The 26,154-nt window shown below is 40.1% G+C and overlaps 1 protein-coding gene across 1 annotated transcript in view; it reads left to right on the top strand.

Annotated features, from left to right (window-relative positions):
• The first annotated feature begins 1,604 nt into the window (after window positions 1–1,604).
• Window positions 1,605–26,154, top strand: part of bend7.L (BEN domain containing 7 L homeolog) — a 36,502-nt gene continuing 11,952 nt past the window's right edge. Inside the window, exons 1-2 of the mRNA XM_041586562.1 lie at window positions 1,605–2,176; window positions 11,763–11,843. Of these exons, the coding sequence (XP_041442496.1) occupies window positions 2,116–2,176; window positions 11,763–11,843 (142 nt within the window). The 5' untranslated portion in view covers window positions 1,605–2,115. The remainder of the gene's footprint in view (window positions 2,177–11,762; window positions 11,844–26,154) is intronic.

Here is a 26,154-nt window from a genome sequence, read left to right on the forward strand (position 1 = left end):
AATCAGCCCACACAGAGGCGCAATCAGCCCCCATCAGTCCACTAAATACTGACTTTCTATGGCACAGCAGCCCCTCTGGCATTTGTCAGAATCCACAGATTGCCAGTCCAGCCTGGTCCCAGGAGTGACAGGCAAGACCGAGCCACAGCAAAATGATTCATCATGGTCCTTACCGCAGTCACACACACACTCAAGACAAGAGAAGGAAGATCAGTGTTTAATATATTTCAAAGTAGGCTTACACATGCACACTGCACTTCTGTTTGTTGTATTCTGTTGTTGTAGCAGACAATTAAAAAAAGTTTATAAACTGTGTTATGTTTTGTGGCTCCAGACTATTTTTCTTTAGTGTAAGGGGCAAAATGGCTCTTTTTATAGTAAAGGTTGCTGATCCCTGATATAGACCATGGATATTAAATGATCTTGCTGTATTTGTTTCTGAGGCTTTGAGAACTGGCACCAGAGGTGGATCATGAGGGAGTGGATAATTTACAGGGATTTATTAACTTGTGGCAGTGGCGAATTAACTGAATTAAATGCTGCATGTTCTTTTTATATTAATTCTCATCTGTCATAGTTAGACCATTAATATATAAAATATTCATTGTTGAGATGATGAAGATTGATTGGATCTTTTGTCACTCTTTCTCCATAAGTACTACGGAGGCCATAAGCATAAAACATAGCTGATCCTCTACATTTTCAAGAAATTAAATGAGTCGGGTGAATAATATAAATTCCTGTATATTGCATCTTTATAAACTGTGCTTAGTGATGTCATGGGTTACAATCGGAGCTTAGCGATGTCATTTCTGAAACTTGTGTATAATGATAAAATAAAGTACCCCTGCTGTAAAATATGAGGATATCAGAAGTCACCTCTGAGTTCCTTTGGCCTCGTGTTTTGATATGGTCATGAAACTCCTTGCTAACTCATAATATCCTTATACTAGGGGTACTTTATTCATTATGTGTGTGTGTGTATATATATAATACACAAAAGCCATGAATATCCTGTAAATTATATCCTTATAAACGGTGAGTAGTGATGTCATCAGTTATAAACGGTGAGTAGTGATGTCATTTCTGTCACATGACTCACTAAAATTTGTGTATTATAATAAATAAAGTACCCCCAGTTGTAAAATATAAGGATATTAGAAGTTACCTCGGAGTTCCATGACCTGTATAAAAACACTCGGCCTTCGGCCTCGTGTTTTTATATGGTCATGAAACTCCTCGGTAACTAATAATATCCTTATATTTTACAAGAGGGGGTACTTTATTCACTATATATATATATATATATATATATATATATATATATATATATATATATATATATATATATATATAGATATATAGGTTATGTGCTATCTTAAAAATATTGTATTAACCAGTTATATATTTATTGTATTTGTGTACACGTATTTTGTATTTTGAGGCATCACTGAAATTCCTATGAAGCTATGAAGCCTATAATCTTAATGTGTTTTCCTAGTAAGTGGTAGTAACTAGCATAAAACTGTGCTTTTTGTACTGGATATTTTATATGCCAGCAGGTGGCGCTCTCCCTCACACAAATATTTCTCTTCCCTGTTTATCATTGACAGGAATAAAAAGGAGGAAGGAGAGGAGCGATCGCATAGTCAGACTCAGAGGGCCCTGTCTCCTGCTCCCACTGCTCCAGGGGCCCCTCGGATGCATTACCTAAGGGACATCTTGATACCAGGGGATGGGGGGGTAGAGTGATGCCTGCCTCTCGCTGCCACCCAGGGATTTATAATCTGAATCCTTTTGCCTTTCAACCTCCTGCATCTCTCTCTCCTGGAAACTGAAAAATAAAACTTTGCCATCTCCCGTGCAGTTGGAGCTGAAAGGCAGCAGTGCTGCCGATTAAAGAGACGGACCTTGGTCCTCCCTATGTGTGACTAGTGCTTGATTTCCCATTTTCTTTTATTTTCCCCCTCCCCTTCCTCTTCACTGTCTTAATCTCTCTGATCTTTTTTTTTCTCCCTCTGCTCCTCAGTCTCTTCCTCCTCCTTTCTGCCAACAACAAAAATAACAAAAAGCCACCATCAGAGGCACCTCTTGCCAGAATAAAAAGGCAAAAGCATGGAGTTCTCAGAGAGGAAGAGGAGCAGGAAATCCCAGAGCTTTAAACTGGTGAATCAAGGTAAGGAGCTTTAGAATAGACAAGGCTGGTGCCCCTTTATACTGGCACTGTGCTACTGTGGCTAAATATGCCTTCCCAATGCACTGACAGTTTAATCATTGGCATGGGGGAAGGATGGGGAGAGTGGCAGTCGCAGGCAGGAGTGTATGAGACAAACAACTAGGAAAAATGCATGCCAGTTATTCCAGTGACTGATGTATTCATAAGGCTGCTGCCATGGACAAAAGCTGCAGGGCACCTTGCTTATATATGATTTGGACATGGGTTCAATTGGGATAATCATAGCATGAGAGAAGAGACTCAAGTGGAAGGGCTGTTACATTATATTACAGAGGAGATGTCTAACCTGTGGCCCTGCAGTTAATGCACTAAAAAGCTCAGTGACCACTGTCTTCAGCTGTTTGTGAGTTGCAGTTCAACAATAACTAGAGGGCAACATGTTTTTGCAGTAACAGGTGTTTATATCCGTGATTCATTCTAATTGGATTTGTTTAAGGTGTGTAGATGGCTGTGGCTTACAGGTGTTTTTTTTTCTGACATGTAAATAATGTGGTGTATGTGCAGCTTGGGTTACAGGAGGCTGCAACATATTCTCAAGAAAGAGACAGAAGGGTAAAGGCCATGAACATGGAAGTGGAGAGTGATCTCTTCATTTGCCGTCTGCTGCTCAGTGCTTGACTGACTGCTTCTAATGACAAGCAGGGGGTGGGCTGCCTGCAGGGTTCAGGGCAGGTCAACGTAGCTTTGCACAGGCTCCTGCTGATGTGTCATGTGCCAGGGCAATTATACTCACAGCTTTTTATTCATACGTTTTATGTGCTTACACAATTGGGCACCGGCTCACAAAAAGGACAATTTGCATTTGAAGGTGAAATATTTCATCCAAATAAACATGCTTTTATATGCTAGTAATCCTAGTCATTTTGCAGTAATAGATTTTATAAGAATTTTTTTTATTCTGCATTTCTTCTTGCATTTGGTCGGAATATTAATTTTATGAGTGCATGTTTTCTTTTTCTTTTTTAAATATGATAAACTGTAAAAAAAATAAAAAAAAACTGAAAAGAGCACACACCATGAAAAACAAAAAAACAACCCTTTCCTTACATAATGGCCTTGTAGCTCCTGGTTGGTAGTGAGGTAATTATGTAACTGTTAAAACTGTCAAATAAGTGTGTAATGATTTCAAACTTTTTTTGCTCTCTTTCATGTCTGTATCTTTAGATACAGTGCTTATTTGTGTACAACTTACAGGTAAAACCTTAAAACCTTGTGTTAGATGTCAGATTATACATAGGCCCTTGATGTTCAGTTGCTTTAGGGCATGGATGACAGGGTCCAATCCACAGAGGGAACTCCATAGAAATCAGGAAAGGGATTTGAATCGTTGGCCAGATTGTTGCATGTAGTGCCCTCTCCCATACACATAGAAGATTATTAGCACTGAGCTGGAGTGGTTATGCTTTTTAAAGTTGAGCTCCAATGAAACACACTCTAAATGCTTATTAAAAATATCCTTATGTGGGATGTGTGTCCCCCCCCCATGAGAAATGCATACAATCACAATGTCAAAAACTGCATCAGAGTCAATTATTAACCCATGGATGCCACATAGCCTTCCATAAATAAAGAGCGATGACTTTTGGATCTCAGTTTACCTGAATTGATGTGTATGTTGTTACAGGCACAGCACAATTTTAATAAAGACTGTAAGCCATTCTTCGATAGGAGAAACCAGCTGGACTAATTGTGACAGAAGTAAATGATTAACTCGGTGGCTTATGTAGTAACACAACATTTAGTAAAACATTGGCAGACGCTGTAGGTTTAATATTGCCATTAGCTGGTGCTAAAACAGGAAGTCACCATTTTTCGACTCATTCATGGAATGTGCACCAAGTGCTTTCACATTGTTGCATACTTACCCAAGGAAATTGCGGAGAAAATACCAAAGACTTTCCAACCGCTCTTTTTATGTCACTTTTTAAATTTTGATTTAAATATAAACATTGTCCCAAACTCCCAATAACTGGCAAATTAATCTGATAGCTCATAATGGATGATTAGGCTAATGATCTCTACTTTCAGGGTCATTGACTAGCTTGGGACCACACCTAGTTATGCAATGGTTCACCACAAAGGTAAAACAATCAGATCTGTACAATCTTTCTCAACTACTGGACGTATTATATGGTGTTATAAAATGGCTAATTCTAAGTATTTTTTCAATTGATCTTCATTTATTTTTTTATAGATTTATAATTATTTGTCATTTTCTTTTGAGTCTTTCCAGCTTTGAAACTGGGGTCACTGACCCCATACAAAAAAACAAATGCTTTGTAAGGTTACAAATATATATTATATATTGTGACTTTTTATTACTCATGTTTCCATTTAAACACTCCCCTAATTATATTACATCTCTTATTCAAATCAGTGAATGCTTGCTAGGTTAGTTTAGACCCTAGCAACCAGACTGCTGAAATTGCAAACTGGAGAGCTGCTGAATAAAAAGCTGAATAACTCAAAAACCACACATAATTAAAAATACTCATAGGTAAACCTCATCTTTCAGAGCTGAATAATCAGATATGCAAGTAGAAACAATTGAATTCTACCTCTGACGATTCAGCATTAACTTTTTGCCGATGGTTGGGCACCTGATAAAAGTTTTCATGCTGTCTGAACAAGGAGACGTCTGATATCCAAGTCTTTTGCTGATATTGGTCGATTCGTCTCTCACCATACACACACACACAATATCATAAGAAATGAAAATCAATCCGACAATAGCGACCTTAAGTGAGGCCACTCACAACACACAATTGGAAATCTTTTATTAACATAAGGTGTTTAGAATAACTGTTCTGTCCTCACTATGTGTTACCCTGGGGTAGTGTGTACAAAACAGGTAAATAATCATCTGCCTTTATAGATCAAACGTGCGATAGATTAATACCTACCAACGATGCTACCACGAGGCTTGATGGGGTAGGATTGCTATGGATAGTAATGTGCTAGCTGTGTACAATATGAAGATGGCAGCTAGAGTGATCATTTCCTGGTATTACACAGGGTCCCATGGGAAGGGTATAGTGGCCTAAGAAGAACATTTCTATAATAGTGCACAAACCATACAAATGAATAACAAAGTGATGCAATACAAACAATAAAACAATGCTGGAGGCATAACAATAACATTTCTTTCATTATGCATAAGCAGTTTATGGGTAGCATTCCACTTTAAAAGAAACCGTTAGAAAATGATACATTTAGAAATTGGCTCTGGATGTTAATGGTTTTTATATGTTAGTGTGTCATGTCCCTTTGAAACCGGAAGCCCTTTTTAGCTAGTGCATATATTCCACTTTAGCCTTTTGTGGGTGCATGTTCTCATGAGCCACATATTGTTTTTATGCTTAGTGACCCTAGCAATTAAACGGAGTCACTGAAAAAGGTCCTAACTTGCAAACTGTCTTGGATTACATCATACTAAAACTTGATTTTGCACAGATGGTGCACTGATTTCATCTCTGATTTTAATGTAAGACAATTCACAATTGGAAATGCATTTTACTATAGGGTGTAATGGAATCAGTCTACTATTTAGTGATCGATTTTGAGAGAGCGGAAGGAAAAAACAAAACCAATAAAATTTTGACATTGACATAACATCGCTGGCATCTTCTCTTCAGTTGTAAATATAAAGGCTGAACAAATGGCCTTGGTTCCCTACCAACCATAAGCTAAAATTTTGACCATGAGGTTTAAATGTAAAGGACTCAGGTGGTAATAATGTTCTTTTTGCTGTGTTAAAATGAGTTTAGGTGTTCTTCTATATCATCTAAAATGACATTGCTCCATAACTTTAACCTTTTGATATTTCCTGGTGGCTAGGAGCCAAGAGAATGTTGTTGTAGAGCCTGTTGCTCAGGTAGTGAGGGTGATACATATAATACTGGAGGTGAACATGTTTTTTAGCTGAGTCACGGTGCAGAGGAGATGGACCTATTGCTTTGTAAGGAAGTGTTTTTTTTATACATAACGAAAACTCTACTACCATGTGAAATTATTTACCCCCTTCTAGATTTTCATTTATTAAAGGGGTGGTTCACGTTTAAGTTCACTTGTAGTATGTTATAGAATGGCCAATTCTAAGCAATTTTTCAATTGGCTTTCATATTTATTTTTTCATATACTTTCCAGCTGTCACTGACCCCATCTAAAAAACAAATGCTCTGTAAGGCTACAAATGTATTGTTATTGCTACTTTATATTGCTCAACTTTCTATTCAGGCCTTCTCCTGCTCATATTGCAGGGTCTTATTCAAATTAATGCATTGTTGCTGGGGTAATTTGGAACCTAGCAACCAGATTGATGAAATTGCAAACTGGAGAGCTGCTAAATAAAAGCTAAATAACTCAAAAACCACAAATAATACAAAATGAAAACCAATTGCAAATTGTCTCAGAATATCACTCCCCAGGTCATACTAAAAGTTAACTCAAAGGTGGACAATTGCTTCAGTGCCATTTTACTTTACATGATTATGATGTTATGTGTAATTTATCATAGTGATTCTCTTATTCTGGGGTCAAATGTGTGCCAACTTAAGCTTTAAGAACTCCAGCTCATTCAATCTAGTTGTTTTGTATTTTATTTATGATCTCCCATTAGGCCCTTCTAGTGACTGTAAAAATCACGCAGTAAATCATCTGTATAGGCTTTTGCAAAGATGCACTTTTTGAGCTAAAGTACTAGAACAAATACTATGCAAATTACAGTTAGGTGCCTGCCACTACAGAAAAAGCAAAGCTATGACAATAGTTCTGGTAATTGAAATGGGGTCTATGAAAAAGTATCCTAAAAGTATACTTACTGTACAACTCATCTACAACAAGGAGACTATCAGTGGGATCTAGAGTTGCAGAGCATGCATTGTAAAGATGGCAGTTAAAGGACTACTTTATCATTTTGGCAGATGACTATGTATACACTGATATACTAATCAAAATTAAAACAGGTCAGTCATGTCAGATGAATCTATTAAATTTCAAGCAGATTCCAATTAGAAATATCAGGCAACTGGTGATGTGCAGATCAGGAAAAACTCAACCAGCACCTGACCCTAACCCGCAAAACCTCAACCAACACCTGAGCCTAACACACAAAATGTTGCCACTGAAGGACTCGCACCTGACCCATACCTGCGTCATTTCACTATGTATGCTATTTCTGTGCACGTCTCTGGATCATAGACAGGGAATCTTTGGAAGTAGTGGAGAAGTGTACATCCCTAGTCACATCCAGCTCTAACCCACAATGGTTGGCCAAATTTCAACCCAAACCCACTCAAATAGTGGTTAACCCAGGGGTTACTGCAGGTTGCGGGTCAACCCGCACATCACTAGAGGCAACCATACAAACCATTGTTAGTCAGTGTGACTCTGCCCATGTATCCATGTATACCTAGCCTATGGAATAGAGATCAACATTGTTTCATTGTATTCATTTTCATGATGTTTCGTACTTTAGTACATTATTATTATCCTTATTTACTGGTGACAGATTGTTTATAGTTCACATAATTCTGTTCTCTACAGAAACCTGGCTCTCACAGAATGATACCGCCATTGAGGCTGCACTCTCTCATGGCGGTCTATCTTTCTCTCACACCCCCCGAACCATTGGACCTGGTGGGGGAGTTGGAATTCTTCTCTCGCTGTCGGTTCAAACCTATTCCTATTCCTCCAGCCTTCTCATTTAACTCTTTTGAGGTGCATGCCATTCACATCTTCCACCCTCTCTCTGTGCGTGTAGCAGTCATTTACAGACCCCCATCAGCATCCTCCTCTGCTGCCTTCTGACTTTGACACCTGGCTTTCTTTCTTCCTCTGCATTGACAGCCCTGCGATCATTCTTGGGGATTTTAACTTCCACATTGATGATGCTTCACAACCCTGGCCTCACCTCCTCTTTTGAGCTCCAGCAGTGGACAAACAACCCTACTCATAAGGATGGCCACTTTCTGGATCTAGTGTTTACTAAAAAAAAAACTCTCTCTCTCTCTGGTTTTAACAGTGAACCCTTCCCCCTTTCCGATCACAATTTGGTTACATTTTCCACCTCTCACTCTCCGTGCCCACCTGCTTCTTCCCCCACTGTCTTAGTTGGGGATACACGTGACATTGACCTTCCAGCCTTAGCTCAGTCTTTCAGGTCCAGTCTCATTTCCCTTAAGGAAACATCTGATCCTGATACCCTGGTAAGTGAGTATAATCACATACTACCCTCAACCATTGGCTCATTTGCCCCTTTACAGGCTAAGCGTACACGTGCTCTGAACCCACGACCCTGGCTGAATTCACAAACCAGATTCTTACGCTCCTGTACGAAATCTGCTGAACGTATGTGGAAGAAATCCCGTACGCGAGCAGACTTTATTCACTTTAAATTTCTATTGTCCTGCCTCAATTCTGCCAAGCAAGAGTACTACAGTACCCTTATAAACAATCACAAATCCAACACACGACGCCTGTTTTCTTTATTCAATACTCTTCTCCATCCCTCATCAACAGTATCAGTCAACCAGACACACTCTCCTTAGGACTTTGCTGATTTCTTTAAAGAAAAAGAAGAGTCCATCCGCAATCAGATCCCTACCTCTACTAATGTAAACCAGCTCCTCCTTCCTAAGCCCCCTTCTGCATGTCTTAATTCCTTTCCTCTGGTAACAATGTCTGAAGTCTCCAAGCGTCTTTTGTCCTCCCCACTCACAACTTGCCCCCTTGACCCTATGCCCTCTTCTCAAACACTGTATTTCAGAGCTTACACCACTACTTACTCACATCTTCAATTCTTCTCTAGCTTCTGGAACCTTCCCTTCTCCTTTCAAACAGGCCTGTGTAAAGACTATTCTTAAAAAGGCCACGCTTGACCCATCCTGTCTATCAAATTACCGTCCTGACTACCTTCTACCACTTGCCTCTAAACTCCTAGAGTGTATTGTGTTCTCTCGTATTACTAACTTTCTACACACCCATGATCTGTTGGGCCCTCTGCAATCTGGTTTCCGGCCTGGTCACTCTACTGAGACTGCTTTGTGCAGAGTTACAAATGATCTTCAGGTTGCCAAAGCCAAAAGTCACTTCTCCATCCTTCTCCTCCTTGACCTATCATCTGCATTTGATACAGTTGATCAAACAGATTCTGTATTCGCTTGACATCCGTAACCAGGCTGCATCTTGGCTCTCTTCTTACCTTTCTAACCGATCATTCACTGTCTCGTATGATAACAAAACCTCATCTCCAGTTCCACTTAATGTGGGGGTGCTGCAAGGCTCTGTACTTTGTCCGCTGTTGTTCTCCCTGTACACTCTGTCTTTGGGAGATCTCATCCATTCATTTGGCTTTAATTATCATCTGTATGCTGATGATACCCAAATATATTTATCCACCCCTTCATTAACAGCTGAAACAAAGGCTCAAATCTCTATCTGCTTCCTGGCTATCTCAAATTGGATGAACCAGCGCCACCTCAAACTTAACCTAACAAAAACTGAACTTATCTTTCCACCTAAGCCTGTTCCTACTCCCCTATTTACATCTCTATCTCTCATTAATCCTGTCAACTCAGCACACTGTCTGGGGGTAATCTTTGACTCCTCTCTCTCCTTCTCTGATCATATTAACACCACTGTCAAAACCTGTCACTTTTTTTACGCAATATTGCCAAAATCCGTCCCTTCCTTTCACCTGATACATCCAAGATGCTCATGCAGCTCTCATCCTATCCAAACTAGATTACTGTAACCTTCTACTAACTGGCCTCCCTAACTCCCATCTCTCCCCTCTACAGTCTGTATTAAACACTGCTGCCAGAATTATCCTCCTCTCATCCAAAAGGGTACAGGCCCCTCCGCTGCTGAAGTCCTTATCATGGCTTCCTATAAAACAAAGAATAACTTATAAACTCCTCTTTATAACCTTCAAAGCCCTTCATTCCTCTGCACCTTACTACATCCCATCTCTTGTTTCTCTATATGTTCCACCCGAAACCTCCGCTCCTCTCAGAGCAACGGCTTGGTTGTACACCCCACCACTACCGCCATTTCCCGTATCAATCCCTTTTCTCTTGCGACTCCTTACATTTGGAATGCCATGCCATCTCTCAGGAGTGAATCCTCCTTCAGTGTTTTAAAACAAAACTACCTCTGGGAGCACCTGGATAACACCTGAACTGGCACTTATATAACAGTGTAACAAACTGTAACCCACAGCACCTTAATACCCCTCTGAATTGAGTCTGTATGTTACCCTCCCATTTAGACTGTAAGCCCTACGGGGTAGTGTCCTCTAGCCTTTTGTTTAATTGACACCGAGCACTTAATCTGTATTGTAATTATATTTTTTATATTTATGTGAATTGTATTTCTAATAATGCACTTACTGTTACTGCGCTTTACAAATAAAAATATACATACATACATTCATACAACTTAGAGGAAACCTGAGCCAAGGAGAAGAAACTTCTTCTCAATGCTTATTTTGTGGGAATGAGAGGCAGTAATGCTAACCACTAAGCCACAGTTATGCCCTCTAGCACATAAGTGACTGCAATAATCACATATTCAACTATTGTATGTCTGTACACAGAACTACATGCAGGAAAAATAAATAAATGAAGATGATATGAAGATACCAAGCCAGACTAGCTGCTGCAGGAAGATGGATTACTAATACTATGTGCAGTTTTATCAGAATTGTTGCTCTGTAAGGCCAGAAAGTTTAAAATGAAACATCTATATTTTATAGTGCAAGTATGGATTTAATTGGGATTAACACCTTGAAGTAGCAAAATATATTTTCTTGTGATAAGTTATCAGGTAGGTTTAATTAAACAATAAAGTACTGTGACTGGGCCATTGCTGCTTCTGGAAAATAAACTTTCTACTATTCTAAAACAGGCTCATTGCACTATTACTGTTCTTATTGATTACCTTCAAGTACAGGCAAAAATGCCATAGAACCCTGAAATTACTGATGGTCAGGGTTGCATCAGTTACAGTTAACGAATGCTTATTTACTAGCTTGCATGTATCTAAACCTATAACTTAATTCTGAGGATTGATCTATATCCAGAATTCACAGGGACTTTCTTGGCACAGCAATGCATGTATTAATTGGTCCCATCCATCCCTATTTGTCTGGTAGAGAGAGCAGTTTCTGGATCATATTACAGTCCCTCTGGGTAAGGTACACAGGGGTGAATGGCATTAGGTTACCAGATTTTATGACAAAATAAAAGCAGCTCAAGAAAACAGCAAACAGGGCTGCATTTATTGCATTTTAGTTAAAGGCAACTTGAATTTTCAATGAATTTAGTAACCTTGGAATGGGCGCAAATAATACATGCTTATTATACATTCAGGGAAAATAACTTAAGAAGCATGGGAATCGCATAATTAAACACCCTGTAAATGGCATGGGTACATACCCCCAGTTACAAAAACATTACATACAAAGATTTAGCGAAACCACAAAGATCGATTGAGATTTGCTGATAAATATACCTTTGTTTTGCAGAGTATCATCAAGATGTTTATAAAACTTCTGATTATTGCAGTGACATCAATGGAGAGTCCAGAGACTCGCAGAGTGTTTCAGGTAATGATCTGGCCATTGATTTATATTGGCTATTGATATATAACATAGAATTCGGTTTAAACATCTGAAGAACTATAAACACAGGCGTATTTGTTATTGCATGTTTTTTTCCTAATCTGATAGTTTTGAAGTTTGAAAATTTGAAGTTTGCCAAAAGTTAGGCACCCCCAGTGATTGTATTCACTTACCTGATACTCTGGGGCAGTTCTCCTGTTAGCAGAAAACTGCACCATACCAGGATTCTTCTCAGCGAGCGCTACAAAGTGATCCTTTGCATGTGCACCTCCATGAAGAAAGAAGGAACAGTAAGAGGATTGCTCCATGGTGTTCACTGAAAAGACCCCCGGGCTGGTGCAGTTTTCTGCTAATAGGAGTAGCGGGTCAGGTAACTGAATGCAATCACTAGGAATCAATCACTTACTTCTTCTTTAATCATTGTATATACAGTTGTTATTATTATGACAAAGAAAAAGGAAATCATTTTTACTAATAATAATTATTTGCTTAAACTAGAGTCTATGGGAAATGGCCTTTCTCTAATTTGGAGTTTTCTGGATGACTGGTTTCTGGATAAGGGATCCCATACCTAAGAAATAATTCACCAACTATTGTAAAATCTAAGGTTATTAGAAGTTATCCAAGAATCTTATGTTATTATACAGGTCATGGAACTATGACGTAACTTCTAATATTCTCATGTTTTACAAAAGGGGGTACACTATTTCAGTGTCGGACTGGAGCATTGGGGGCCCACCGGGACCTCAACCCAAAAGGCCCTCCTGGCAGTCAACAGGGCTCCTTTCCTGACTTTTAAACGGTGCCCCAATCGCATGTGCAAATATCGCTGCACCATGCGTATGCCTGAACAGCGGTGCAACTTGCGCATATGCAAACAGCATCACATTACGTGCATGCGTAAACAGCGCATCGCTAATCAGGCGAGCAGGTGTGGGTCTGAATTGACTTCTGTCCTTAAAACAGTACAGGGGATGGGGTACAACTTTTTTAATAAAACACAATTTGCACTCAATTATAACTGATGGCATCACTAAGCATATGTATAAAGATATATCTTAAAGGTAATATAATTATAAACGGTTCTTAGTGATGTTATCACTTGGGGCAGATATATTAAGGGTTGAATAGTAAATTCTAATTTGAATTTTTGAAAAATCTTTGGTATCAAAATTAGAATTTTAATCCCCCTATTCGAATGAATTCCATGGAAATAGTCCTAATTCAATATTCGCCACCTATAACCTGCTGAGTTCATGTACAAGTCAATGGCAGAGGTCCGTTGAGCCATTTGGAGATGTTAATAGCCTTCCTGACATTTGAGTTTTATTTTGAAGAAAAACTCTATTTGTATGATCGAATTTTCGGGTTGGAACTACTTGATCGAATATTAGACATTCAAATATTTTCTTTAATAACCTCCCATTTGAATTGTGAGTATATTCAGATTTATTATACGAGTATAAAAAAAATGCACATGAATTCGAAATTCAACCTCTGGAGCTCTTAATTTCTGTGCTTAGTGAACTCAAGTAAAACACAAAATAAGAGACCGCTCAAGCTCACCGCTCGTTCCTCCCCCTGCCAGGTGCTCAGTCTCCAGCGTCCCCACTGTATCCAAAAAAAAAATTGGCAGCACATCTGGACAGTTTAACTGTTGGGATCAAATCCCTTAACCATAGATTAAGGGATTTGAACCCGAAACGCGTTAGGTTTTTCCTGCAATCTGCTTTATTAAACTGTCCAGAAGTGCCATCTATTTTGTTTTTTTTGCGCTTAGTGAACTCATTGCATCACATGAAGAACTGAAAGCGGCATTACCTTAAGGTTCTTTCATTTATGTGCGGCCATGAAACTGTGACATTTTGGGGGCTATTTACTGTAACTTGAATTTTTCCTGTCTGGCTTTTTGGGGCAAAAACTCGAATTATCAGTATATTATTCAGTAGTCATACATTATTCTCTATTATATTAGAAATCCATATTTTTTAATGCTTATATACCAGCTCAATCCAAAATAGGAATGCACTCATGATTTATATAAACAGGTTATCACATTTAAATAACAATATCCACAGTACAACAGATTCTAGTGCTGTGCTAGAATGTCACATTAGAATATGAATCATTTTTTTTTCTTTATAAAACAGGAAATACAGTATTAAAAGTCAATACAATTTATTATATTTTTCCTCAAAATGCCTGCATTATATTGATATAAATAATGATATTCCAATGAAAATCTGATGGTTTGTTCCTCTGGCAGTATCTTCTTTATTTTACAGTGCTATTTCAAGAGCTCATCATAGCAAATGCTAGTTGTCTGGTTTGGGTATTTAATATTCATAACCCGTAGCATTATGTGCTCTGCTTAATACATTTGTCCTCAGTTGGCTGAAATTAAATGTTCGTCATCCTTGTTAAAAATGAATTGTCATTGGATAATAAGAATTTTGCATATATGAGAGAGTGAGCTAATTAAATCCTCAGCATTAATATAGCTTCATGTGTAATGGAAAATAAAAGGTCGCCTCAATGTAACATACGTCTGTATCTCAAAAACCCTTACTCCATTGCGAGGGTTGTATCCTCGGAGACAATATGACCTTGGTTTAAGAAGTCAATTCTAATTCAGAGTTATACATTATAACTATTCTGTACACTCTTAAATGTATTAATATATATATATTATTAATATTAAATATGCATAGTACAGGTTTTGGTATCATTGCCAACAAATAAGTAATAATATATGTAATAAATAATAATAAACAGTTACCAATGCATCAAGCAAATATGATACCTGTAATAAATCAATCAAGTATAGTATGTTGTATTAAAAAAATAGTTTAGACCCTGGGGTATCCTTTTTTGTAAATATAAAATTCAAAAGACCTCCTTTTTATAAAGCAAGATCAGCAGATTACCTCTGTTGCACCAGTTTGATTTGTTTCTTATCCTGCACTGCAAAACGTGAAATATCACTGTTGCTACATTTTATAACTTCTCGAAACGTTACTTCTGTCTAAAAATTTGTTTCCTAATTCTCTCCTTTAATGTTCAGATTGAGCATCCTACATAATGTTCACTACATTTCAAACATGTAACCAGACAGATAACTGCATGAATGTTACAGCGAATGTAGTTATGAATCTGATAAATTTCCCAGTCACTGTAGATTAAAAAAATTATTTTGCAAGCGGCTACAGTTTATTATACATGTCTGACTGCCACACTTAGGGATTAATGTTTTTATTTTTAGCTCACAAAATTGTTTTCCTGTCAACACATAAGGCTCTATGCAGTTAATTGTATCACAACTAGAGCCATGCACCAGGAATCTATTCTCCAAATACTTTTCCTGCCTAAAAAAATCTAGATTTTTGGAGCAGTTTCTTCTTAGCTGAAGGAACTACCCGACAGGTATATTTTGAACCAAGCCCATTTGGTGTCATGAACGAGCATATAAAAGTATATTGCCACTACATTTTGTCCTGATATAATGAATTATTCAGTTAATGTTTACATGATTTTTAGTAGACAAAATACGGTGATCCAAATTACAGGAAAACCCGCTCATCCAGAAAACCCCAGGTCCTGAGCACTCTAGGTAACAGGCCCCATACCTGTATTATCAAACAGTTTGTATCCTCAGTTGTGCATGCTCTTGTCAAGCTTTGCAAATTTGTGCCATCCAACAGCAAAGCAATGCATGCATTGACAAATCTTTCTGTTCTGTGGGTCTGTACCTTTATACTAAAGCAGACAAAAAGAAAACACCTATTTTTATTTAGTTCTGGTCTTCATCTCTTTGGGAACGGACCTACTGGTAAAAGAGATTACTTAACACTTTTCTGATCAGGAGAACACACAAAATGCACTTGAGATATGTATATATAACAGCATTTTCATGTGTGCTTTTACCTGCTACCATCCTTCTCCACCCTGAAAACTGTTTAGCAGTCTGCATATGCCCATTGTCATGCTATGGCTGCTGACTTACATGGTTCACTGTTCACTGTGCAGTGAAATACAGTACCAACTCTTTGCACATTGTAGCTCCTAGGCTGATTGTATACCCTTTTTCCCCTCTGGTCTGCAAGTACTGTGATCGGAGAGAATGGAGCTTGAAAAATTTGCTCCTGTGCTTTACCTAGTCACCTTGCAGTTCAGTGACAAAAGTAAAATATGCCTTAGAGCTTCTGTGGACATTGGTCGTATACTGCTGCTGGAACACAACTATACAAAAAGTAAAAAAAAAAACTTTATTCGTATAATTAGAGTATATTTTTCTATTTTTGTAGAAGGAATATTGGAGTTACAGGGTTTTATTTGTTTGCCCTTTGAGGGCCCGATCCTGTTTTTTTTTTTGGCTTTTTGACAAGCCAAGCCATTCCTACTACCCACTAATTATAATTTTGTTTCACAACTAAACACAAGTACATAGGAAACACATCTACTTACTCAACATTTCTCTTTTTCTATTGTTACATTCTATACTGTAACGGAAAGCAAGGAACTTACCCCACGGGACGTCCAAGATGGCGACCTCCTGCTCCACCATGCGGTTCTTCCTGGTCGCAATATGGCCGCGTCTGAAACGTGTCGCTCCAGGATTGGTCGCCGGCGACGGAATGGACGCCGGCGTCAGAATATGCGTCAGCGTCAGGACGTCAACGTGAGGACGCCGGCGTCAGCGTCATGACGTCACGGCGTCAAGTTTTGGCGCCAACTTTGGACTATTTAGTCTCATTCTCCCTTTGTGTCCTTGCCCAATTATAGGTCTATTTCGTATAGTTCCTGGGTGTGATTCTGCTATTACTGATTATCTGTGTACCGACTTCTTGCCTGTTTAAACGATTCTGATCCTTGCCGCCTGTATTGACCATTTGCCTGCTTACGACTATTCTTCTGATAAATCCTTTTGTACCGCGAACTTGGTGTTGTGTCTCCTCCTTGGTCCTCACTACCACTGAGCCTTCGGGCTGTGACAGTATAATTGGGCCATGGACCCCTCTGAGGAGCCTCAAGTTCCAACTGATGTCGGCAGAGCCGTTCGTGGATTGGCGTCCCGCATGCAGTCCTATGAAGCCCAACAATCCCACTTCGGCCAGGCACTGGAAGCAATCCTGGAGAAATTGTCTGCCTTATCTCCTGCGGCCCCAGTCCCTATGCCGGTTCCTGTAACTCCGCTCCAAGTTTCCGAGCCTCGCATTCCTGCACCTCCTTTGTACAGTGGTGATCCGGAGTCATGCCGTGGTTTCATCAAGCAGTGTGAAATCCAATTCACCCTGCTTCCAGGTCAGTTTGTTTCGGAGCGAGCAAAAGTGGGCTATATTATTACCCGCCTGCAAGGGAAAGCTCTGGAGTGGGCTTCTCCTCTCTGGGAGAAGGAGGATCCGGTAATCGATGATGCCAGGGCCTTCATCCGGGACCTACGCACAGTCTTTGATGCTCCCGGCCGGGCTACTTCTGCCTCGGCTCGTTTATTCCAGCTGCAGCAAGGGACTCGTTCTGTTCCTGAATACGCTATCGAGTTCCGAACTCTTGTGGCAGAAACTTCATGGAATAATGACGGATATCATGCCGCCTTCTATAATGGCCTGGCGATGCGCAGCAAGAACGATCTCGTATCCCGTGAGATTCCTCCACGATGGGAGGACCTTGTTGCTTTGGCTGTGAAGGTTGACACCCGACAGAGGGAGTTCCAAGTCGAACTTGACAGGGAACGTACTAGGAAGTTTTCCAGGTTCCAACCCACCCTGGCTCCACGCTTCCAAAGACCTCTACTTCCCAGTCCGACTTCCAACCTTTTCCCTCCTCCTCCTACGGCACCTGCTACTTCTCCTTTACCACCTGAAGAGCCGATGCAGATCGGGCGGGCACGCCTTTCCGAGCAGGAGAAGCTCCGGAGAAGGGCTGCTGGGTTATGCCTTTACTGTGGGGGAAGAGCCCACTTCGCCCAGGAATGCCCAGTGAAGCCGGGAAACTCCAAAGCCTAGGTAAGCTTGGGGAGACTTACCTGGGTGGAATTTGTCCTCCTCCCCATTCCTTTGCTCAACGGTTTCTTCTTCCTGTTCAAATCCAGTTCGGCTCCAGGAAGATCTCGTCTCAGGCCTTCCTCGATTCTGGTGCTGCGGGCAACTTCATGGATCGAGCCTTTGCTCCAACCCTTGGCAACTCCTCTCCGAGTCCTGGCGATTGATGACCGTCCTCTTTCCTCTGCCATCATCTCGCAGTCTACTCAGGAACTTTCATTCAAGGTGGGCACTATGCATTTGGAAAGACTGTCTTTTCTCCTCATTGACTGCCCCTCTACTCCTGTTGTCCTGGGATTGCCATGGCTGTGTATTCATAACCCGGTCATCGACTGGGCAAGCTCTCAAGTTTCCCGTTGGAGTCCATTTTGTGCACACAACTGTTTACCTGCTGTTCCTGTTATCAAAGTTTCTTCAGTGTCTTCAAGTTCTTCTCTTCCTCCCATGTACCAAGCCTTTTCCGATGTCTTTGATAAAAAGTCCGCTGAGACTCTCCCACCTCATCGTCCCTATGATTGTCCCATCGAACTGTTACCCGGCTCAATGCCTCCCCGAGGTCGCACTTATCCACTTTCCCCCTCCGAAACTTCGGCTATGAAGTCTTACATCCAGGAAAATCTTCAAAGAGGTTTTATTCGTCCTTCTACTTCCCCTGCTGGAGCAGGGTTCTTCTTTGTTGAGAAGAAAGACGGTAGTTTGCGGCCATGCATCGATTACAGGGGGTTAAATAAGATCACCGTAAAGAACAGATACCCTCTTCCTCTCATCTCTGAACTTTTTGATCAACTCAAGGGGGCTAGTGTCTTTTCTAAGCTGGATTTGCGTGGGGCCTACAACCTTATTCGGATCCGTGAGGGAGATGAATGGAAGACCGCTTTCAATACTCGTGATGGCCATTACGAGTATCTCGTCATGCCTTTTGGTCTTTGCAATGCTCCTGCGGTCTTCCAGGAATTAGTCAACGATGTTTTTCGTGACCTTTTGGGACAGTGTGTGGTCGTGTACTTAGACGACATTCTTATTTTTTCCAAAAATCTTTCTGATCATCGTTGCCATGTGCGGGAGGTTCTTTCCAGGTTGAGGAAAAACAATCTCTTTGCCATGATGGAAAAATGTACCTTCGAAGTTTCTGCCATTCCTTTTCTTGGCTACATCATTTCTCCTCAAGGTTTCAAGATGGATCCCGCCAAAGTTTCTGCAATTTTGGATTGGCCTCTTCCTACCAGCATCAAGGCAGTTCAGAGGTTTATTGGCTTCGCCAATTATTATAGACAATTTATCAAAAACTTTTCTTCCAAGATTCATCCAATTCTCGCCCTGATCCGTAAAGGGAATAAACCTCAACTCTGGCCCCCTCTAGCTCTCGAAGCCTTCAAGATCCTCAAGGAAGCCTTTTCTTCTGCTCCAATTCTCAGACACCCTGAACCCCTACAACCCTTCTTCATTGAAGTCGATGCCTCGGATGTAGGAGCTGGAGCAGTTCTGTCTCAAAGATCTTCTTCTGACGGTAAACTCCACCCTTGTGCCTTTTTCTCCAAAAAATTTTTTTCTCCGGAGCAGAACTACGACGTTGGCATTCGGGAGCTACTTGCCGTTAAGCTGGCCTTGGAGGAATGGAGACATTTGCTTGAAGGTTCATCTATTCCGGTGACAATCTTTACCGACCACAAGAACCTTGAATTTATTCAATCCCTCAAGCGCCTCAATCCCCGACAAGCCAGGTGGGCACTTTTCTTTTCTCGTTTTAATTTTATTATCACCTTTCGTCCTGGCTCCAGAAACAAGAAGGCTGATGCTCTGTCCAGAAGCTTTGCTCCTGAAGATTCCTGCCCCGAAGACCCTGTACCCATTGTGCCCTCTACCAAGATTATTGCTGCCCTGTTTCCCTCCTGTGCCTCCCAGTTACTTTCTGCTCAATCCTCAGCTCCTGTGGAGACTCCTCTGGGCGTTGCCTTTGTGCCTCCAGAATTTCGTCATGCCATCCTTTCCCAGTCTCACAGTTCCAAACAGGCCGGTCATCCTGGGATTGAGAAGACAACAGAGCTCTTGTCTCGTTTGGTCTGGTGGCCGACCCTAAGGAAAGATGTCAAAGACTTTGTTTCATCCTGCTCCATTTGTGCTGTTTCCAAGTCCGGTCATTCCCCCCCCAAGGGGTTACTCTTGCCACTTCCCATTCCATCTCGACCTTGGACTCACTTGGCGATGGATTTTATTGTCGATCTTCCTGTTTCATCTGGTCACACTGTCATCTGGGTGGTGATCGACAGATTCAGCAAGATGGCTCATTTCACGCCTCTGCGAAAACTGCCTTCTGCCCCTGAACTTTCTGAACTTTTCATCAAACATATTTTTCGTCTCCATGGCTTTCCTGCTGAGATTGTGTCTGACCGGGGTTCCCAGTTTGTTTCCAAGTTCTGGAGATCCCTTTGCAAAGCTCTTAACATTTCCCTTCAATTTTCTTCTGCCTACCACCCACAGTCTAATGGAGCCGCAGAACGAGTCAATCAGGCCTTGGAACAGTTTCTTCGTTGTCATGTGTCCCTGTGCCAGGATGACTGGTCGGATCTTCTTCCCTGGGCTGAATTTGCTCACAACAACGCTCTGCATTCTTCTTCTCAGAAGTCTCCCTTCTTCTGTGTTTATGGTCTCAATCCTTTGGCGTTCTCCCAGGATCTTCTTCTTACCAATGTCCCTGCAGCCAATGACCAAGCGGCTCACATGTTGGCTATTTGGCATGCTACCGCGGCTAACTTAGAGAAGAGTTCCCTGGTGCAGAAAAGGTTTGCTGATAAAAGAAGGATTTCTTCCCCTCAATATACCCCTGGTGATAAAGTTTTTCTTTCCACTCGCAACATTCGTCTCAAGATTCCTACACCCAAGCTTGGTCCTAAATTCATCGGTCCCTTCCCTATCATCGAAATCATCAACCCTGTGGCTGTTCGTCTTCAACTTCCTCCTGAGCTACGGATACCCAATGTTTTTCATGTTTCCCTGCTTAAACCTGCTATGTCTTGTCCCTCTTCTTCTTCTTCCTCTCCAGCTCCTATTTTGGTTGACGATCATCAAGAATTCGAAGTCAAGAGAATCTTGGACTCTCGTATTTCTAGGGGCATCCTTCAATATCTTATTGAGTGGAAGGGGTTCGGTCCAGAGGAGTGTTCTTGGGTGAGGAGTTCAGACGTACACGCACCTGTCCTGATTCGTAAGTTCCACAGACTCTTTCCTTCTTCCCCTAGCCTCGGTGGTCCTGAGGCCCCCCCTAAGGAGGGGGTACTGTAACGGAAAGCAAGGAACTTACCCCACGGGACGTCCAAGATGGCGACCTCCTGCTCCACCATGTGGTTCTTCCTGGTCGCAATATGGCCGCGTCTGAAACATGTCGCTCCAGGATTGGTCGCCGGCGACGGAATGGACGCCGGCGTCAGAATATGCGTCAGCATCAGGACGTCAACGTGAGGACGCCGGCGTCAGCGTCATGACGTCACGGCGTCAAGTTTTGGCGCCAACTTTGGACTATTTAGTCTCATTCTCCCTTTGTGTCCTTGCCCAATTATAGGTCTATTTCGTATAGTTCCTGGGTGTGATTCTGCTATTACTGATTATCTGTGTACCGACTTCTTGCCTGTTTAAACGATTCTGATCCTTGCCGCCTGTATTGACCATTTGCCTGCTTACGACTATTCTTCTGATAAATCCTTTTGTACCGCGAACTTGGTGTTGTGTCTCCTCCTTGGTCCTCACTACCACTGAGCCTTCGGGCCGTGACATATACTTTGCTCCACTGCCTTTTTCTGACATCCTCTATGTGATGTAAAATGAAGCATTATAAAATTTGCAATTTATAAATAAACCACAACAATAGTAAAAATATATTTATCAAACTGTTACAAAGCTATAGTATATTCCAGCAGTTTACGACCCTTTTTACTCCTACCATACCTGCTCAGCACTCAGGCTTCACCTATTAAAAAATGATCACATGTTAACTTACTATTGTTCTACAGGTTCCTGCAAAAATACAGTTAAATACATTGTTGACTCCACAAAGAAAGGAGTAGGAACAACTGAAAGTGAAAAGGGTCACTTCGCACATTGAGATACACTGGTATATAAAATGTGTAAGACTTTTAATGTTCCGAAATGGAGAATGCTCTTGTAGAAAGTTCGAATTGGATGACTTTGGCATCATGATACTCAGACTATTGCAGCACATGCCTCATTGACTAGTAATGACACCAGTATTTTTGTCTTGTGGTACAAAACTGAATAAAAAATATCTACTTTTCAAGAAGCTGTCATTTGTTTGTGCTGTTCCTCTGCCTGAGCCCTGAGGAGGTATAGAAAATGAATGCGCAGTCATAGTATAAGGCTTTTTCACCTTTATCACCCTGCTGCTAATCCTACCATGACAGAATTAAATTGAATCAACATTAGGAAACAAAAAGAAGAAATAAACCAGTTTGACATTCACTGCAGACCTTCTTCAAAATAATTGTAATGATATGGAGACTCATGAATTAGATTTTAAACAAGTTTCTCTTAATTATGTTTCCTTTTAGCTAATTAATAGTGGTAACAAAGTAATGGGACTTGCTCTGTTGAGATGGTAGAAGGCATTCTTTGCACACAATAGTTGCAGAAGCTTGATGTGCACTGGGTGTTCAATTAACATTAATGCAACCAGCTTTTTCCATTTGTACTCTTGAAAGCCTGCGTCTGACATTTGCGGTTTGAATATTTTTTCTGGCTTTTGACTACTCAACCAAACGTTATGTACCTTGTTATCCACAGTTTCACCATGCTTTCTACCAGAATTTTGTGTTTGTATTCTCTCTTTTCCTGGCTTGACCTCATTTGGTTTACGATTGCAACTTTGCTTCCTCTCTCTGACCTCTATCTTTTTTCGAGTTTCCCCTGGATATAGCCTGATTTGTATTTATATGTATCCTTTCTTCTTCTGCTCTTGCGTTTGACCTAGCTATTCATTCTCCACTCTTCTCCTTTTGTGGAAGAGTTATGCCAATTAGGAGGTCTTGCAGTACTCTAGGGCTCTAGCAAAATTGTTAAAAAGGTTTGTCATGTGGAATTCATTCAATGGAGCCATCAATTGAAACACCACAGATCATAGAATCTTTGGCAATGACACAGAATGACAAGCATGCAAACAGATTCAATTTAATTTTACAACTGCTGCTACCTAAAAAGTATGATTGTCTAAACACAGGTGGTGCTGGCACTCTTGTCACAAACAGGACTTAAAGGGTAAAAAGTAAAAGACATCTTGTATTATAATTGTTTCTAAAGTACTAAGAATTTTCCATAACATTTACAATAACAGGGACATGAAAGGGATGGCCTTTCCCATGAACTCAAATACAATTCATATATAAAACATGTGCCTACTCTTTTGTGTCAAATGGCAGGTTTAATTTATATCAAAGTCTTAATAGAAAATATAATGTAAACGTAAATGCATATATTCCAAATACTAAACTGAAATATGTCCAATATAAAATACAAAGCAAAGGCTTATCTCACACAAGAAAATGAAACATCACTACTGTGGCGCAAACAAAATTGACATGGTTAATAAAGTGACTATTTAGCACAAGTGCTGGTTCTAACATTGTGACCTCAAGCACCACTACATAAGTACATGCAGTATTAACAATTACGAATGTTGGATATCCTTTACAGGATAAGTGAAAGACAATATTATTAACATCTCGGCTGCACCTTTGAAAACCTCTAGCACTTAATGGGTTGCCATTTCCATGTTTTTCTAAAGGAGCCTTTTTTTAAACAAGAAATATTCCCATCAACACCATCCTATATAGAATATGGGATTGTTTTTTTCTGCTCCATTGCGTTTAGGGGTCTTGTTCCAAATATGGTTAAAACAAATCTCCAGCATAATTCAGTACTGTATAACATGTAAAAAAAAGAAAAATTTTGGAGTTGGCTGGCATGTATGCTGTAAAGAATAAGAACTGTACTTGTACTTTTGTTGATCCCTGACCTGCAGACTGGGACAGAAATGATCTTAGATCCAAACAGACATGTAATGATGTATAAACATGCAATCAATTTACTTTATATTATTTTTACTTTTTATTTAGATGATCAGTAAAGCATATGGGCATAGGGTAATCTGACATTGAGAAAATGCCTTCTGGCTGCAAATGCTCATAAAAAATGTCACTATCATGCCAAACACCGGAAAAGACGCCAACCGAACATTGAAATCCTTAAGCACAATTGCATCCGATTAATATCAAAGTACACACGCAATTGCAGTAGTTTTGACACATTGCCTATAATTACACCAGGTGCTACCTACCCTGGTGAGCACAACAGAGCTGGAATGGAAATCATATACCAGTTTATGAGATAATCACACAAAGGTGACTTTCTCCTACTATGTTTGAAAAAAATACCCTGAAAGCATTTGTTTGCTACGCTGCTATTTCCACTATACAACATGTAAATTACTTACAAATACTACTTTTTGGAACAGTAGAACATTATCTGGTCTGGCCTTGGGACTTGAGAACCAAAACTCCACCAATGTTATCCACCTACTTGTAAACTCTACAGGGCAGGGGCTTTTTTCCTATGGTGTCTCTAATCACACAGCATTGAAGGTATGGTGATCCAAATTACTGTACAGAAAGATCCTCTACCCAGAAACCCCAGGTCCCAAGCATTCCAGATGAAAGATTTATACCTGTACACCCTCTGGGGGGGGGAGCACTTAAAAATCTATACCTACTGTATAGCAAAATTGCAGGCATTTGATGCTACTCATATCATATACTGTATTTCCAAAGGTTGCATGTAAGCAATACAAAAGTGATAAGCATACAGATTTTATTATCCGGCAGCTTTTGAAGTAGCACTCCACTCTTTCATAAGCCTTGCCGCTTGTGAAAATGTATGCCAACCTAATTTCAGATACACGTGGTCTGTCAGAGTATATGAACATGTGTTTTAATGTGAAATTATTAGAATTACCTCCCAGCTACCACTGTTTAGGTCTGCCGAGTGTTGTTTCCAAGAAGAGGTGGGGAGTACAGGAAGAAGACAGGGTGTGAGATGGGTTGGGGCATGATTGGGCTGTTTGGGCTGTGTCCTAAAACATTCAGATTTTTCAACTGGGAATCTTAGGAGGTATGTAAATGCACAGGCATTATTAAAGTTGCAGCACATATAATTTACAATAGGTAATTATATAATAAACTATTTCACATGTATAAATAGATAATGACATGTGTTCTCAGATTATGTCATATAAATATTGGTTTTAAGTTGGATAGTAGCTATTACTGACACTGGCCAAATTACCAAATTTAATACAAATTATATTGTGTACCTTTAGATTTAAAGGGGTTTATATTTGTATTATCTGCAAATGCTCAAATTTTTCATAGAAAAATAAAAACTCACATTTGTAGAGATTTTTCATACCCCAAAGTTGCTAAAAATCTGAATCCAAAAATATTCCACCTCAAATCTGTCTAGGTCATGTAGAAGTCAATGGCAGATGTCTCTGAAGTTGTTCCTTGACATCTTGCTCTGGGCTGGATAATCCGATAAAATCAGGTTTCTGTCCCATAATCTGAAAAAGTTGAGTTTTCGCAGTGAAAATTCTATAAATTGGAGCATCAATCGTGCAATGTGAATTGACACTCAACGTTTTGTTGCTCTTGTTTTTTTCATGAAAAATTATTGATAAATGAGTTCAATTCGTGGAAGGGAATTTGGTCAACTTTGTTTTCCTAAAATAAACTGAGATTAATTAGAATTTTAGTAAATAATCCCCTATATCTGTCAACTGGAAATTTTTAAATATGAAAATTATAACATTTTTGACAACAGGGTGACAACCATTTGCTGTTTCATCAGTCGTGCACAGGGCACTATACTTATAGATGAATCCATGTACAGTGTACATTTTAAACACGACCCCCCATCCTGTCACTGTCATTTATGAAAGTGGTTTACAGTAGAATATTGTATAGTAATACAGCTGGTTTGATGGCATGAAGACCATGAATTTCACAGATACCTTGTTGCTAATACAGAGATATGTCAAAATTAATATTACGTAAGTCCTAAAGGATCGGCCCAATATTATAATTTTACTCTATGTATTGTGCAGGTATGGGACCTTATACAGAGTGCTCGGGGCATGGGTTTTATTTTAGATATGAGATCTTTATGTAATTTGGATCATTTTACCTTGTCTATTTAAAAAT

Source organism: Xenopus laevis, chromosome 3L (genome assembly GCF_017654675.1).
Source record: "Xenopus laevis strain J_2021 chromosome 3L, Xenopus_laevis_v10.1, whole genome shotgun sequence".
NCBI classification, from domain to species: Eukaryota; Metazoa; Chordata; class Amphibia; order Anura; family Pipidae; genus Xenopus; species Xenopus laevis.